Here is a 15925-nt window from a genome sequence, read left to right as displayed (position 1 = left end):
GCTGAGTGGTATATTTGATTTGTTCCCCCCTTTCCTTTTGTCTATTTTTGTGCCAATTGTTTGTTTTGAGTGGCACCCTTCAGTGTTAAAAGCATCCATTGACTGTCTGTGGATGGAGTTGACTGACAGCCTATCTACTGTAAGACTAAACTAAATAAAAGGTTGTTTCTGCCTAGAGGCCTTTCTAATGTATAGTATCAGTGTTGCTGATAGGCGTGGTGCAATGAGTCAGGGGTCAGCAAATTGCCCTTCCCTCTGTTTTCTGGATTAACAGACAAACGTAACTAATATAGTTTTTTGGTAAAGCATATACGTGTTCCCTGTTGAGCCTACGGCGAAAAAACCCAATTCACTCTGGCCTTTCCTCAGCAGCTGTGATAACAGATATTACATTAATACATTAGTGAAACTTGTCTGGTTAAAAAAAAGGAGGCACAGCTCCGAGAAGCAAGAGAGGAAGTAGGTAATTACACTAAAAGAGTTTAGAGTGGCAGGCACAAAACAAGGTCAAATATTGCAGAGATTATAGAGTTAGAGTGAGGTGATATTTGGAACCTGAGCCAGCGTGCGGGTGAAGAGTCTTGCAGCGCTGCTCTTCTCTGTATTGACAATTAGTTGATGTATCTAGAGTGTCCTGTCTCAGCCTCCTAAAGCTGTCAGTACAGGAAAGGTAAATCAACACACTGTTGAGGCGCACGTCCAGCAGGAAGGAGATTTGATGGAATTGTTATACGCTGATTATGACCCCCCCCCCCCCCTAATGCTTATTAAAGGGGATTAATCTGTATTCATATTGGAGAAAGTGCTTATCTGGAAGACGGAGGCGAGAAGCACAGCTATGCCACCGTGTCACTCTGGCTAACATAAAAGTATTGCACAGCAGCCCAGAAATGTGCCTGAGCACAGATATGGACTTCAGAGGCCTCCCCGCTGCACAGCCCCCCCTCGCCCCCACCTCCTTCTCCTGTCAGTCCTCTCTGAAACCACAGAGAATTCTCTAATGCAAGTTTGTTGGTGCTGGAACAAAGAGAAATGGCTTTTGCTATGACTGAATAATGGATGCAAACTCTGTCCCGAGCTGTTAAAGCTATTTTTATTCAGGCACTCTTGCAATGTTGGTTTTATCTGAGTAAAAGCTTTGTTAGCAGTACATTTTTGTAATTCCACTTGCTGGTATTCAGCTGCTTAAAGCTTCATGCAGTAAATCCACATCAACTGTTATGGCACGCATACTAGACACATTTTTTAATATGGGTGTCTCTTGTTTAACACCCAAAACATTTGTTCATGAGAGAGAAAGTAGGATTAAACAAGCTTAAGGTCATGTTGATGCATTAAAATACTTATTTAGCAGCCACTGTAAAATATTGTAATAGCTTCCTCTCCCTGTCATTTGTGACGTCAGCCACAGAAAAGCCCCCTCTTTTGCCCATGCCTAGGCTTGTTGTGGAATCAACCTGAATGAAACAGGAAAGAGAGGCGGGATGTTCAGCCCCCTTCTCTCTTTAATCTACATCTGTGGAACAAATGAGCCAAATTACTAACAGCGCTCCCTCTCTCTGTTCAGTAAACCAGTTCTCTTTTTCCCTCCTCTCTTTCCCCCCCACATGAGGTGATTTCCAAAACTCTTTCTGCTTGCCTGTGATCCATTGAAGTTCTTACATGCTTAGAACCCGCGATGCTGCTTTGTCATCATGGTGGTTGAACAGAGATGAAATGGATCCTTCACAGCCGTCTCTCACTTTGAGCCATGGAGTTTTACTAGCCGCTGACAGAGAGCGGGCCTTGTTATCTATAGATCACTGTAATAGAACAGGCCACATGCATGGCTTGTGGGGAGCCCTGCAAGCCCAAGGATCAGTAACTCAGCCTCCATGCTTGCAGATAGAAAACCCAACGTGATTAATGAGCCCTCCGCCTGTTCTAATCATTTTTTGGCTGAGATTTAATCACAAATCTGATAATAACTCAGCAGCAAAATAAGAAAGATGAAATGAGTTTTGCTTCTCATCAGGCATCTTGTCCTTGAGGAGCACATGACGTCTCTACTTATGCAGAGCAAAGCAATATGCAATTCTCATCATTGCACCTTTTTTTTGTAATGTTCATGAAAGACATCGGACGCAGAAGGATCCCTTAGTGAATCCATCAACTATCTAGCTGTATTTAAAAAAGAACAAATTAATACATTTCTGTTGAAGGACAAACTGGACCACACTGAAAAGAAACTGCATCTCATCTTGATCATGGGAATGAATCCTGGTTGATTGCTATGTATTTACAATAAATAATTAATGTTTGGCTTTGTTTTTTTCCCTCTTTTCTTCTTTCTTTTCTGATTGTAGTGACTTTCCAGAGAGTCGATGGTGGTCTGATGAGCAATGGAAGGTGAGTGTCCCTTCAGAGTCTTAACAACCACAATCATTTGAATGCAATATATACAAATTCCCATTATTATTTCTTTTCTGAGCTCTACATCTCTCAACACAACATTTCCTCACGGATCATGTGTTTAGTCCAAAGCATACTTTATTTGATGTTACTCTGATAAATGACTGATTCATTGATATATATCCAATAGCTGTTTGTATGCCTGCCATGCAAACCTGCGTGCAAATATACATTTCTACCACATCTCCCTTTCATGCATCGATAGATGAACTCATAAATCTCTTCAGCAGAATTAACAGAAACAATTTAAGCAGAGAGTGCTTTTATTTTGTAATTTATCTTCTGCTGCTAGCTACCGGCATCCCAGAAGCTCTCTGGAGTGATAAATTTGCCTGTCACCTTGCGTGGGCGGCTGGGATCTGAGCACATGTAATAATGTAAAAATAATTACCCAGGGGAGAGGTGTGTGGAGGTACCCCGCTTGCACCCCCTTACAGCCTGCTCCATTTCACTGTGTGTTAGTGCGAGAGAGAGACGGGCTACAGAGAATTGGGCACATCTCAATGACACCAGTTACTGAGCTTTTTTGAGTATTCAAGAGACTCCCTTGAGATTTCCAGGCTTCTGTCTATCTACTGCTTATCACACCTGACTAGGTAAAGCCTCCAGATCTCAAACACTCGTGGATAGATTGCCAACTGAGTCTCACCCTGCGCGTGCCTTGGCTTTTTGAGAGTGTTCTGCAGTCTGATTGCAGAATTGTATGTCTATGCTTTTTCTCTTACTGTGTGTATGACTGGAGTCCACAATGAACAACTTTGCGTATATTGTTCTGTGAGCTGCCTGCATGCTCTCAATCAATTAACCACGCCACTTGCCATGCCTTTTCTCATCTACTTTCTGCTGCAGTGTTTTTCCTTCAATTTTCCACTGAAGTGGTTCTGGTTCTCATTCCGTTGAATAGAATTTGAAATGTCTGTATTTGTGGCGCTCTGTATTTGTCATATCTTTAGTCAGTTGCAGCGACTGCCAAAGCTTTCACAGCACTGGAATAACACTCAGTCTGGAACTATAACACGAGCCTCTGATCCATTAGTCACTCTAGTGCCATCAAATCCCAGATGTTGCCAGTTGCCCATCTGCCCTGAGAGTGAGAATGTGTAGCACAGAATCAGAGGAAAATGTGTTCATTTGTTACATGAGATGTTTATTGCATTAATTAGACAATAGCAAATGAAGCCGCGTCTGGTTTCAGTTTCTCATTGGCTCCTGCCAAATTGCCCTGACTGAACAATTACATTTAATCGATCACAAAATAAATGATTCATGGAAGATGAATAGGCTGCAGATTGGTAGACCTGGACGGCTTGACTTTGGCTGCTCAATTGAAATTGATAAAAGCCGATAAAGGCTCATTCCTTATCCCGTGCCAATAGGGAGATGGTAATGAGAGGTAGAAATAACTTCATACCACGGCACTGATCAATGTTTTAGCAAAGCAGAGCCCTTTTATAGGCAGGGAAAATGGGCTGAGCATCGCAGCGAACAGGTTTTACTAAAACTGTTGCTATGGAGATTCCTTTACATCTCAGGATCTGAATGCTAAGTAACAGCATGATCTCTGAGAGTTCATCTAAAAAGTAATCAGTGTTTCTCATTGGGCTAAGTGTTAGCTAATGTCTAGACTTTTAATCCACATTCCATTCACTAGTCCGTATGACCATAAACACCTGATTTATGAAGTTGCTTTGGAATTCATATCTCTCACTTGGCTTATTTATGGAAAGCTCAGTGTCAGGCATCCTCAGCAGTATTTATGGTTTCCAACCCATCGCAAGTAACTGGAATGTCTAATAGGAAGAGGAAACGCTCTAAATCAAATTTTATCTGCCAAGGTTGCCATCCATCTTGGGTTGGGCAGAGATTAAAAGTTAGGTGTTGACTTTTCATTAGATGTATGACACAGCATACATCCCCCATCCACTCCCCATTACACACATCCGTGCACACACACACACACTCACACACACCCTTTATAAATATAAATACCCAGTAGTAATCAGTCACATTCTAAATATCCTATGGTTATACGGGGGTGGGTTAAGGGGATAACTCGCGTTGAGACAAGACAAAGACATGGTCTTCTACTTTAGAAGGTTTTCATTTGTGTTTTTGTATATCCCTTTTTTTCCAGCTCTTTGGAATTTATAATATGACAGATATTGAGCTTTTGAAAATGTGGAGGATAGAAGAAAGAGGAGCTGGATGTATAAGGGGGAAATAGGGTTAGGGAAAGATGTTAAGGCGAGAGAGAGTGATGGCAGTGGGGAAACGTGGTAGCAAGAAACAGAGGTAGAAGGACAGGAAGAGATGTATTACCCTATAAAAGTGCATGTGTCTGATGCACAGCCATCAATTTGAATGACTTGTCTCCCCGAGGGCCTGTTTTGGCATTCAGGAACCACAGCGAGGGCTTGCCAGGGCTGCAGTTCATTTGGACTCCCCCTTCTTCTCATTAGAACCTGTGGCTGAGGGAAAAACTGACTGCAGCGCACCCATTACCTGCTCTTGTCCTTAGGGCTTGACTCTCTCCCAGTCCCCCAGAGCCAACACGTCACCCTGTTGGAGCTGAGACAAAAAGCCCCATTAGGCAGCCAGGCTGCTAACTACTGTGCTCTGCAGCTCCTCAGAGTGCACATGTGTATCTGTAGTCTGCTACATACAGCACTGCCGGGCACTGACAGCGGGGTGTGCTGTGATTCTGTGGAGGCAAGGCCATCAGCTTCAACACATGCAGTGCTGCTCTGACCGTTGTGTGATTTCTCACGGGAAAATGAATAAAAGAGACAGCAAAACTCCTTTGATATTTTTGTTGGAAGTATTTGGCTGCTTAAAATGTAAAATTCAATCATACATTGTTACATTTCTGTTACATGTCAATAATGTCAATGGATAGTAAATGAAAGAAAATAGGTTATGATGTTTCAAGGAATTGACACAGAGACAAAGACATTTAACCTAATCTCTCATTCTCATTTAACTCCATCTGTGTTATCCATGGTAACGAGCCTCAGACGTGATTGTACAGTAAAGTGGTCCTAATGGCCTCTCAGCAGTCACCCATGACAGGTTAAAGTCTTAATGGCTGCTTTTTATGGTTCTCACCCCCTCAGGAGGGACACAACACCTGTTAAATGGCACTGCCCTCTACCATATGCAGGCACCCCACAAGTGGGTCGGGGGCACCATGGTGGGGATAGGGACGAGTTTTGAGGTCTCATCAAATAAGATTTAGACTGTCTGGACATCACCACGAGGGGTTAATGGGAAAACACAGCAGAACGTACAAGATATTAATGAATAAGGAAATGTACGTGTGTGTATCAGCGTGCACTGCTGCACGTGTGTGCTGAGAGCAAATGCATGCATTAGTGTCTCCACAGTGGGCTTTTCCGTTGATAACTCAGGGAATGTGACAAAGACACAGCAGGAGAAACAGAGAAATAAAGGGCTGTGTTTGCCTGAAGGAATTCCAACTTTGTGAGACGAAATGTATCCGTACAGTATTTCTTCATATCACAGAAGTGTTTCATTAGCTTCAGAGGCTTATGGCAAGCTTATCTCACACAAACACACATTCTCGTGCAGAGAATAACATGTTTATATATGTTTTTGTTTTGTTGTCTGCATATTGCCTCGCTGCTGATTGCTGTCATGTTTTGGTTGTTTAATTTGGGAATCCTGTAACATAATGCAGAAATAAACTATGCACGATAAGTAATGAGGGATGTTATTTTGTACATATTATAGTAATTTCACAGCTTCATTTTAATCTAGTCTTTTACCCTCTGTTTCTGCCTAGCCGGCCGGGCTTGCTAAATTCCAGTGACCCAGGTTACCCCTGGTTAGCGGACTCTTGGCCTGCCACCAGCCTGCCAGTCAACAGCAGCTCCGGGGGACCCAATGACCTGAGTAACTTTGGCCGAGGAGGTAAGTGCCCCGGTGCTTCCCAAGGTGCTCTGATAAAAAGACTTTAGGAGATGAAAGATGATGGCCTGCCTTCCATTCTGTTCTACGTGAGCTCCTGTTCTTCATCATGTATCCAAGATGTATACATATGCATATCACACGTGTGCCTGGGTATATATTTATATATCACATCAGAGGACAGCTAGAGCATTAACAGCAGGCCTCCCCTGTCACCAGGCTGAGTAATGGCAAACAGTCCAGCCTGGTGTCATAGCCCATACCTCAGATCGAGGGAATGTGCAGGGAGAGACGGCAGAGGAGCAGGGGGTGGGCGGGTGTTTGAAAGGATGGTCTTGAGCAGCCAGTCGTGAAGGACAGGCGCAGCTTGACTGGCGCAGATGCGGACACTTCCGCCATGGCTCTACATCATCTCCCCTTCACTGGGCATGCAAACGCGCCATGAGGAGAGTCTGCTCTCCCTAGCTTTCCCTCCCTCCCTTCCTCTGTCATCACACACACATGCAGAGCCGCAGCATAATCCCCCGTGTTTATGAACAGAGAAAGGAAGCACGTGAAATCTAACTGGGATTCTATTGTTTGTTTTGATGAAACAAACCTGTTACGTGCGGTTTGTATCATGTGAGCTGACCTAAAAGCACAAACACCCAGACTGTAATCAGACTGTAATTCCATAACACACCGGGACCATGTGCACTTGAATCTCATGTCACTACATTGCTAACCCTCTTCTATTTATCAGCAAATAAATATGTATTGAATTACTCCAGGGTTACAGCTGAGCTATCACATAACCCCCCTGACACACACACTTTTTCTCTTTTTCAGATCTTCCCACTGGGCAAGGAGATAAGAGTGGCACCATGCTCTCTGATGGAGCCATCTACAGCAGCATAGACTTCACCACCAAAGCCAACTACAACAGCCCTGGCCAAACATCCCAGGCCACTCCCTATGCCACCAGCCAGATTCTCCACTCCAGCAGCATCCACGAGCTGGCGGTGGACCTGCCCGAGGCCCAGTGGAAGGCCTCCCTCCAGGCCAAGCAGGAGATGGCCAACCTGGGGTACGCCCTGCCTGACAAGAACTCCTGCAACAACAGTAAGCCACACTGCGGAAATCATGTGTTCACAGCCATCTCGGGGATGTTGTTACCTAGAGATGGTTCTTATTCTATTACATCAAAAACAACATGATTTAACAGGTTAAAAGCCACACATTTTAACAAGAAGACCATTTGGAGTTTGAACTTATCCATCAAAGTCTCTGTAACCTTTCTAAACAAACTGTGGCTCAGGGAGTTTGTCTTAAAAAATAGTAATTTTTCCCATCAGCCATCATCTTGGTTACTTTCCAAGGTTGAATAAACATCTCATGAAGGAGTAGTTAAGTCATCCATCCCTTTTCTTGCTGTATTTTCATGATAGTACTACTCCTCCTTCAGTGTCCGAGTAATTGCCAATCCATTTTAGCTTGACTAATGTTTAATAAAATAATCCAAATGAATTACCGTGGATTTGATGCAGGATTTTTTAAAGCCTAGTGGAGTTTCATACTTTAGGTGTAATGAGTATTCCTCGGCTGTATTCTAAGTAATATCACATATGATTAAGTATGATGAAATCTCTCTGAAGGGGTGCAAATATTTAATTAAGAGCTTCGCTATCGACTCGTTTTTTCAACTGAAAATTGATTCAAAAATTAGCGCTATGTTTTTTAAATCATCAACACATCCAAATGTGTCCTGCCAATGCACAGTCGGTTGCATGCAAATCAGAAAGGGAGTGAAAGGTTGAACATGTGCTCCCTGGTGTATGTTTCAATCCTGAATATATCCTGCTTGCCTAAATGCTCTAACTGCATGTTTGCATGTGCTTGTGCTAACTGCCAATCACCTGATGCCACTGTGATTTCTGCCCTTTAACCCCCACTGTAGCCCTCCTTTTCATACCTGACTACCGATTGGCCGAAGGATTGTCTAATAGAATCCCACACAACCAATCACAAGATTTCAGCACCACCAGCTCTCACAACAGCTCAGAGCGAAGCGGCAGTCTCTCAGGTTGGTTTACACAGCAGAGAATTTCAAAAAACAAACTAGGTCACTCTGTAGGGCTCTGCAGCTTGACTTAATGATTGACTGGTGTCTTCATTGCTTTATTGATCTGCAATTTGCATGAACTAACCTGACATCTAAGAAAAATATTTTAAGCACAGTCCCTCTCCCTCGCCCGAGACACATTGCACACTCAGCTCCCACTGCTTACAGATCATTACATGTGAATGATTGATGCTGTTATGGATACATGTATTGTATTGGTGACTTTTATGCATATATATGTTCAGTAGAACAAGAAGCCATGTTGTGATATTGGGTAGGAGTCAATAGTTTATTGGAGCATAAACAAAACAGGGACTTTTAAGTTAGACAGAAAAATATTACTAATCTGATCTTGTGAAAGAATATAGCTGCAAGTGCCAATGCGGGGTTTCTGCCATCAGCGCCAGTCCTTGTAAAGGCTTTGTCTCTTTTTGAGTGCGCAGACAGGAATAGAGGTAGAGGGAGTCTTTCAGACAGAGTGGACTATATATATACACACACACACACACACACACACCATTAGAGATGCTTGGCTAGGTAAAGTGGCAAAAATACCTCCCTTTTTCCTTCTTCCGCTAATGGTGGCTGACTACACTAAAACCCATGTTCACAGAATTACAATGTCATTTATAGGACACCAAGGCAGCCCTCTGCCTTCCTCCCCTACACTCTCCTCTTTTATCCAGTTACAAGCCACTGCCTTAACTGGTCTGTAATTCAATACTCCGTCACACAGTGGGCCGCAGAGAAGGATATGAAGTGGCCATGCTTTACAGACCTTCCCATAGACACGCTTGGTACTGATGGCTCTGACTGGGCTTAGCACATGCTCTATTATAATTTCATGAGATGAAGAGAAACACAATTAACAAGAAAGATCCCTGCACAATATAATTCACAAATGCTTTGAAAGAATTGGTCGACATTGTGGGGAATATGCTCATTCATTTTTTTGCCGAGATTTAGATTAGAATATTTATTCCAGTCTCCTCTGCCCACTCGCCAGCAGACTGTTAGCTTAGCTTAGCATAACGATTGGGAGTAGCAAGAAACAACTATGCTCAATTGTCCATCGTTGCTAGTATTCTTTTAACTCTAAGCAAGATAGCAAAAAAGCATATTCCTCAATATTCTTAAGAGCAATATATATGGTATTGGATCTACTGTAGGCTTTAATCTATTTCAGAGAGTTTTGTGAAACAACTTTGCAATTTTAATATGAAAATTAAGTTCACAAAAAACAATAATCAGTGGGCACCTGAAACAAGAGATAAGCACTTACATTAGTTTCTGATATATGACATGTGGTGTAATGTGTACTATTTATCACAAGTGGGATGGAATTTTGAATCAGCACAAGCTCAGGTTTGGTTCATCCAAAGTAAACTCAGCAATTGAAGGGGGGGAGTTGAAGTTACCGTGCCTTGCTCTGCCTCTGAGGAGATGGAAGGAATAATGAATGTCAGGTCTGAGGGAGGAGAGCAGGATGAAAAGGAACAGAAATAGAGTAGCTTTCATGGCAGCATGGATCTCCACTGGGGACATGAAGCTGCTCATTAAAACCTTTCTTAGTGTAGCGAAAAAGAGGTAGCTGGTGTTTTCTGTGTTTCCTGCAGCAGATTGAGACCCTGAAGACTCGACACTTCCCTCACACTCAGACTGTCTATGATTCCTTTAGTACAGTGTTTCTCAAACTTTTTCATACCAAGGACCACTTAACCAATAAAAAAACACTCGCGGACCACCTAACTCCACAAATATCCAAAAACACATCGTTTTTTACAAATCGCCTGAAAATTGTACAAACAAGTGGCAAAATGTGTGATGAAGGTGTTTATCTGGGTTATATCATGCAATCGAAAGTTAAACTTAAGCTCGCTCCATTGCGGAGATATTCCTGCGAGAGTGCGGAAAACTTTAATTAATTAATTAATTAAAAATGTGAAATTTTTGCAATATACTCACGGACCACTAGGGGCGCTTACGGACCACCAGTGGTCCGCGGACCACACTTTGAGAAGCACTGCTTTAGTATGTCAAGTCCGATGGCGATGTTATGTGCGACCTGTCGTGCTCCTGCACTCTCCTTATATGTTGCATCTCACCTCATGTTGTTCTTGTTGTTCTACACTGAATTAAAAAAAAGATAAAACATGATTTTCAGTTATTTTGATGCCTTTTTTGAAATGATTCTCCCATTCCCATAAGATATATATGGCTACATAGTCCTTCTAGAGTCGCTGCTCTGTGGCTTTCTTCCACAGCATTGACGCACCCAATAAAAACAGAGCAAGCTCAAGGCCATGCAGCCCTACAGTTTTAGGCTGGAAGCGCCCAAACCTTGGGTATAAATACACAATGCTGAATCTATATTTAGTTTAAGTTCCCCTTTGAAGAGAGGCCCAGTTTTGTCAGAGGAGATGGGTTCTTGTGTAACTCATGTATAGCTCCTAGCCACAGCCTCTCTCTCTGTATTTTTCATATTTGGGGTGAGCTGTTGTAATTTCAATGCCAGACCATCTTTCCCTAGAAGAGGCTCATTTACAATATTGATGACTGGTCTCGTGTGGAAGGGCTAAGGATGATTGAAGAATCACGTCAGCTCACCATTTATTGGTAAAAGTCAAGCCCAGAGGTATGCTTAGGAAACCCAATTACTTTCAGACTATACGCTGGTGCTGCTTGGCTTACAGTTGTTTCTTTTATTACTTCTATTCTTTATTAATCTTATTTTGACATAGCTTCTATCTCATCATCCCGGATATGTCCTCCCCTGCCCTAGCATCTTTAGCATGAACATCCTTGAAGTGCTTTTGTATTCCTCCTAGTATAAGACTCATAATAGTAACATAATCATCATTTTCTGGACTTGAAAACATCATTGGGCAGAGTCTTTTAGTTTATTTGCCATCTGGCTTCCATGAGAATCAATACAAATGTACCTCATTGCCTCCGTAAGTTTATTTTGATGACAGTTATCTACTTTTAACCAAGCCTGACTCAAGTCAGTTTATTAGATTACATTAGAGAGCATTATTTTACAATGCACAAGATGCAGTATGGGCAGCTTTTTTGTGGCACTCGGGAAAAGCGATTACAGGCCTTTGGCAGAGGGAGGCTAACCAACAGTTGACAGATACAAATGTGTTCAACAGAGTTTCCAAAGACGGCTTTCACTAGTCTGTGGCTGGTGACGTCAGTTAGTGGCATTTCCAGGATTGAGATGTTAAGTGTTTACTGGTAGTGCCACAAATGGATTTGCACATGCAAATACTGTGTAGTCTTTCTCTGTACTCCTCTTTTATTTGAAAAAAGAGTCATGATAGAAATAATATTATTTTTTTACACATAAACGCTCCAAAATAAATGGTACAACATAATATTGAATTGATAATGGAAATAATTATTATAGCTCTAAAATGAGGGGGAAAACAATCATGTTTTACCAAGTGATGTGGACATGACACCAGTACTACAGGCCTGTAGTAGTCTGAATTGTTAACAGTCGGAACATTTCCTGAGTTTCCTCCAGTGTGTAACGAGTATGAGCTGGTAAAAATGTAGCAACCATCCAAAAACAGGTTTCTTTTCTTGATATTTTTTAATCCTTAAATTGCAAAAACAGCTGTCAAATGTTTATAAACATCAGACCAAAAAAGGATTTCACTTTTAAATTGCATGAAAATATCATATTATGTACACTACAGTGTATGTTCATTCGCTTTTCCTATTTCCAGGAATATGTGTATGGTGTATATATTTCAACTTAAAAACAGATTTGTGCTTGAAGTCAAATGCGTTTGAAAGAAATATAGGTTTCTCCCACTGTGACCAAATCGTATAAAACCCAGTATTGACCAGGCTGGCAGATTTATAAAGATGGATGGGACAGAGGAGAATCTGGGGTTGAAGGGATATGAGTGGAAATGGATGGGGTTAGCGGCTCTCCGGTGTAATAAAATAAATGAAAGTAGTAATAGACTCTCAGTGAATTCCATTAGGGACACACTGACACTACACAAGCCATTCATTATGATGATGCTGTGAAGTGAGATATTTCATTGTGGAACCCAAAGCCTAGTGTGAAAGGGGACACTGAGGGATGGGTGGGGCACAAAGGTCTGTCTCAACCTCGTTTACTGCCGTTCTTTCCTGTTTCTATGGTGATTTGAGGCTTTTTAGCCAATTAATCAATGGAAGCTTTTCATCCAGCAACCTTGAGCTTTTCTATGTAAGCACTGACAGGCATTGAAATCTTGTTTTTGAATTTGTGGACTATTTTCTGAGGATATGTTGAAGTCCAAATCGATCTGTAATCTAAGTAGTATGTTTGGACTAAATTGAGTTTCTTCTCCATACACATTTGTTACATGACAAAAGCAGCTGCTGTAATTTGCAATGCTATCCCCCTTGTTTATTAGTTTGTAATTGATTTTCTTTTGCAATCTAATTTTCAATGACTGTGTCTCTTAATGCATTATTTCCTTTTGTAGGTGGAAAGGGAGGGAAGAAGAAGAAGACCAAGGGTGGCTCCAAACCAACTAAAGCCAATGGATCCAACTGGGCCAATGTCCCCCTCCCCCCTCCCCCTATTCACCCACTCCCTGGCACTGAAATGGACCTTTATCCCAATGAGCTTCATGAAGGAGGAGGGTATGTCTACTACACACACAAATACATTATTCTGTTCTGTTATTCTGTTTAGCACATGATGAAACTTGCCAGGTTTTGCTGTTTTAGTTTTACCTTTTGATGGCATCTTAAATCCTGGAACATAGGGCAAGAGCAGACAGGGAATCCAAAAGGCTAAAAGCAAGGAGCAGAAACACACACACACACACACACACACACACACAATATGACTAAATATGTTCAGATGTTTGTTAATCTGTGTATCTATCTCATGTATTTTTTTAAGACATTTCAAGCCGTGTTTAATCTTATTTTTATGTACACAACTTTCAGTTTCCAAGAATAATCATGCAATTCTGACATATATGTTTCTTCTTAAAATCACATCCTTTTTTTTACTTACATAGCTTCATTTAGATGTATATTAGGTTTTTATATTTAGAGTAAATGTAGGTACATTTGGGTAAATGCTTAGAGTATTATACAGTACAGGTTTATATATATCCAATACTATCCAATACTTGTATGCAGCTTGTATTTTGCCATTATTGTATGTCTTCTCCTCTGAAGAGTACTACATCGGTAATAGAGAAACTAGACAGTGGGTGCCAAAGTAAGGTACACCACACATTGCTGTGTACAATAAGAGGGTTCAGCTCTGTTTTCTCTGCAGCTAATTACTGTACTAGTGTACATCTGGAGAAAAAGGAAGGATCAATGTGGGTATGGTCTCCACAGGCAGCCAGATACACACATTCTCACTTACACAGGCTCTAACACAAAAACTCATATACAGATGGCTGCAGATCAAACTATCTGCTGTTCCTGTCTTCAATCTGAAGACTTCATGACTGGAAAATAAATGGAGGAGAAAAACAACAATGTTTGAGCAGTCTCCTGCTGCTACTAGCGTGTAGACACACAGATGGTTTGAGATTAATCTATTTTCTGAATTCCATAGTGGGAAACAATTATAATTGCATTGTTTCATAAAGGGAGCAGCAAGACACAGAGGGAGGTAGCTTTACCATCACAGCTCTATCCACCTCTTAGTCTGAATTAAATGTAAAAAAGCTGCCATATTTTGTATGGATGTTTGATGCAATAATAATCATGTCATTACTTTAATCACATTACTTCAAAATCACATGACACATTTCTAACATTTAATTTAGTTTGATGAATCAAACAGAAGCTCAGACATACAATACTGTTGGAACAAAGTAACAGAGGCTTATTTAAGTGTGTGTCTGTCTTTGGTCCAATAGGTGCCATGTCCTCTTACTCCCACCTCCAATCTGAGAAAGTCATCTACTTTAATAGGCTTTCTGGCAAATGAAGACTCCTGTGCGCTGTAAATCTCAGGCTGCTCTTAATGGCTGCAGATTAAAACAGTTATGTCCTATGGCGTGTGCACTGACAAATTTATTTAATGAACATTTTCTTTATGACTGGTATTATTTCAGCATGTATAACCACAGCTAGGAGAAAGTGAGGCCTGACTACCTCCATAATTCCACTCAAGGCTGTTTCAAAAGTTAGACAAGGTCACAAAGCTCTGTTAGATAGGAATGTGCATTAAAATATATATGTATGCTATTCCCTCCCTTTTCATTAACATTGACAATATCACATACCATTGTGTGGATCTGTGTGTCCACACATATTTTCCTATTTCCTTTATCAAGCATAGCTTTTGAATAAATGTGCTGCGTTTAATTTGTCTGATGTATTTAGCTTTTTTTGTTGTGGTGACTTATATTCTTCAATATAGATGTTGTAGATGATAAGAGCCTCAACAATTAGTCAATCATCAATACAAAAATTTAAATCTAATACAAAATAAAACAAATAATCTAAATATTTTAGATTTAATTAAAAAAGTGAAAATAAATGAAAAACATCCTCTGATTTTAGCTCCCTAATTATGAGGATTAGCTGTTTTCTTTGTTTCATTTTCATTACATTTCTAGAATAAATATTGGATACAATTCCACACTTTTATTTATATCTTCTTTTCTTTCATCAGGTATGAGAGCGACGGCTGGGGCCCGCCTATGCCGGTGCAGACCTATCTCCACCAGGGCATGGAGGATGAGCTGGAGGAGGAGGAAGAGAGGGTCCCCACCCCGCCCATCCGGGGGGTTGCATCCTCCCCGGCTGCTGTGTCCTTTGGACAACAGTCCACAGCCACCCTCACCCCTTCCCCTCGGGAGGAGATGCAGCCCATGCTCCAGTCACATTTGGATGAACTGACCAGAGCATACCAAATGGACATGGCAAAACAGTCATGGTAAACACTGCATTATTAAAACTAAATGATACCAATCTGTGATTTAGCTGCAATCCCTCTTGAAACACATTGCTATTTCAAAGTCAACCTAGCATGATGCATCATTTCTCTATCAGGCGATGAATTACAATGAGGACAATAAATCCCATCATGTTGAACCTATATAGTCTTCAATAGTCCACTTGTCTTTATCTAATTTACATATATCCATCAATCAATCTTGGAAGATATATTTTCCTAGTTGATAATTTATGCATTGTTACCGTTTTTTAAAGGCTTACTGTACGTTCTGTTCTGTATGCATTGCTTCAAGACTTTATTTCAGTCCTGCTGCATTCTTCATGTCAACTGTGTGTGCAGTGGAGATAACCCATTAATCATTTCATTTTAATGGGCCAGTGCTAGCACTTAGGCGACTACTGTATTTTGCTCACTCTAAGAGACACCATTTCTTACCCACGGTTGTTTACTCCCCCCACACCCATGCGGCACATTCCATTGTTGTTGTGCTCATGCAAGTC

The 15925-nt window shown here is 41.2% G+C and overlaps 1 protein-coding gene across 12 annotated transcripts in view; it reads left to right on the top strand.

Moving 5' to 3' along the window:
* The window catches only part of robo2 (roundabout, axon guidance receptor, homolog 2 (Drosophila)), a 284651-nt gene that overhangs the window by 258120 nt on the left and 10606 nt on the right, over positions 1-15925 (top strand). For 9 of the 12 annotated variants that reach the window (XM_034207215.1, XM_034207223.1, XM_034207212.1 and 6 more), the window contains 6 exons: positions 2346-2388; positions 6254-6381; positions 7207-7479; positions 8315-8440; positions 12973-13132; positions 15141-15404. In XM_034207215.1, coding sequence (XP_034063106.1) covers positions 2346-2388; positions 6254-6381; positions 7207-7479; positions 8315-8440; positions 12973-13132; positions 15141-15404 — 994 coding nt within the window. The remainder of the gene's footprint in view (positions 1-2345; positions 2389-6253; positions 6382-7206; positions 7480-8314; positions 8441-12972; positions 13133-15140; positions 15405-15925) is intronic. The other 3 variants (XM_034207224.1, XM_034207222.1, XM_034207217.1) reach the window with 1 other exon arrangement.

This window comes from Gymnodraco acuticeps, unplaced genomic scaffold (assembly GCF_902827175.1).
Source record: "Gymnodraco acuticeps unplaced genomic scaffold, fGymAcu1.1, whole genome shotgun sequence".
NCBI lineage: Eukaryota > Metazoa > Chordata > Actinopteri > Perciformes > Bathydraconidae > Gymnodraco > Gymnodraco acuticeps.
This window is presented reverse-complemented; position numbering and strand designations above follow the sequence as displayed.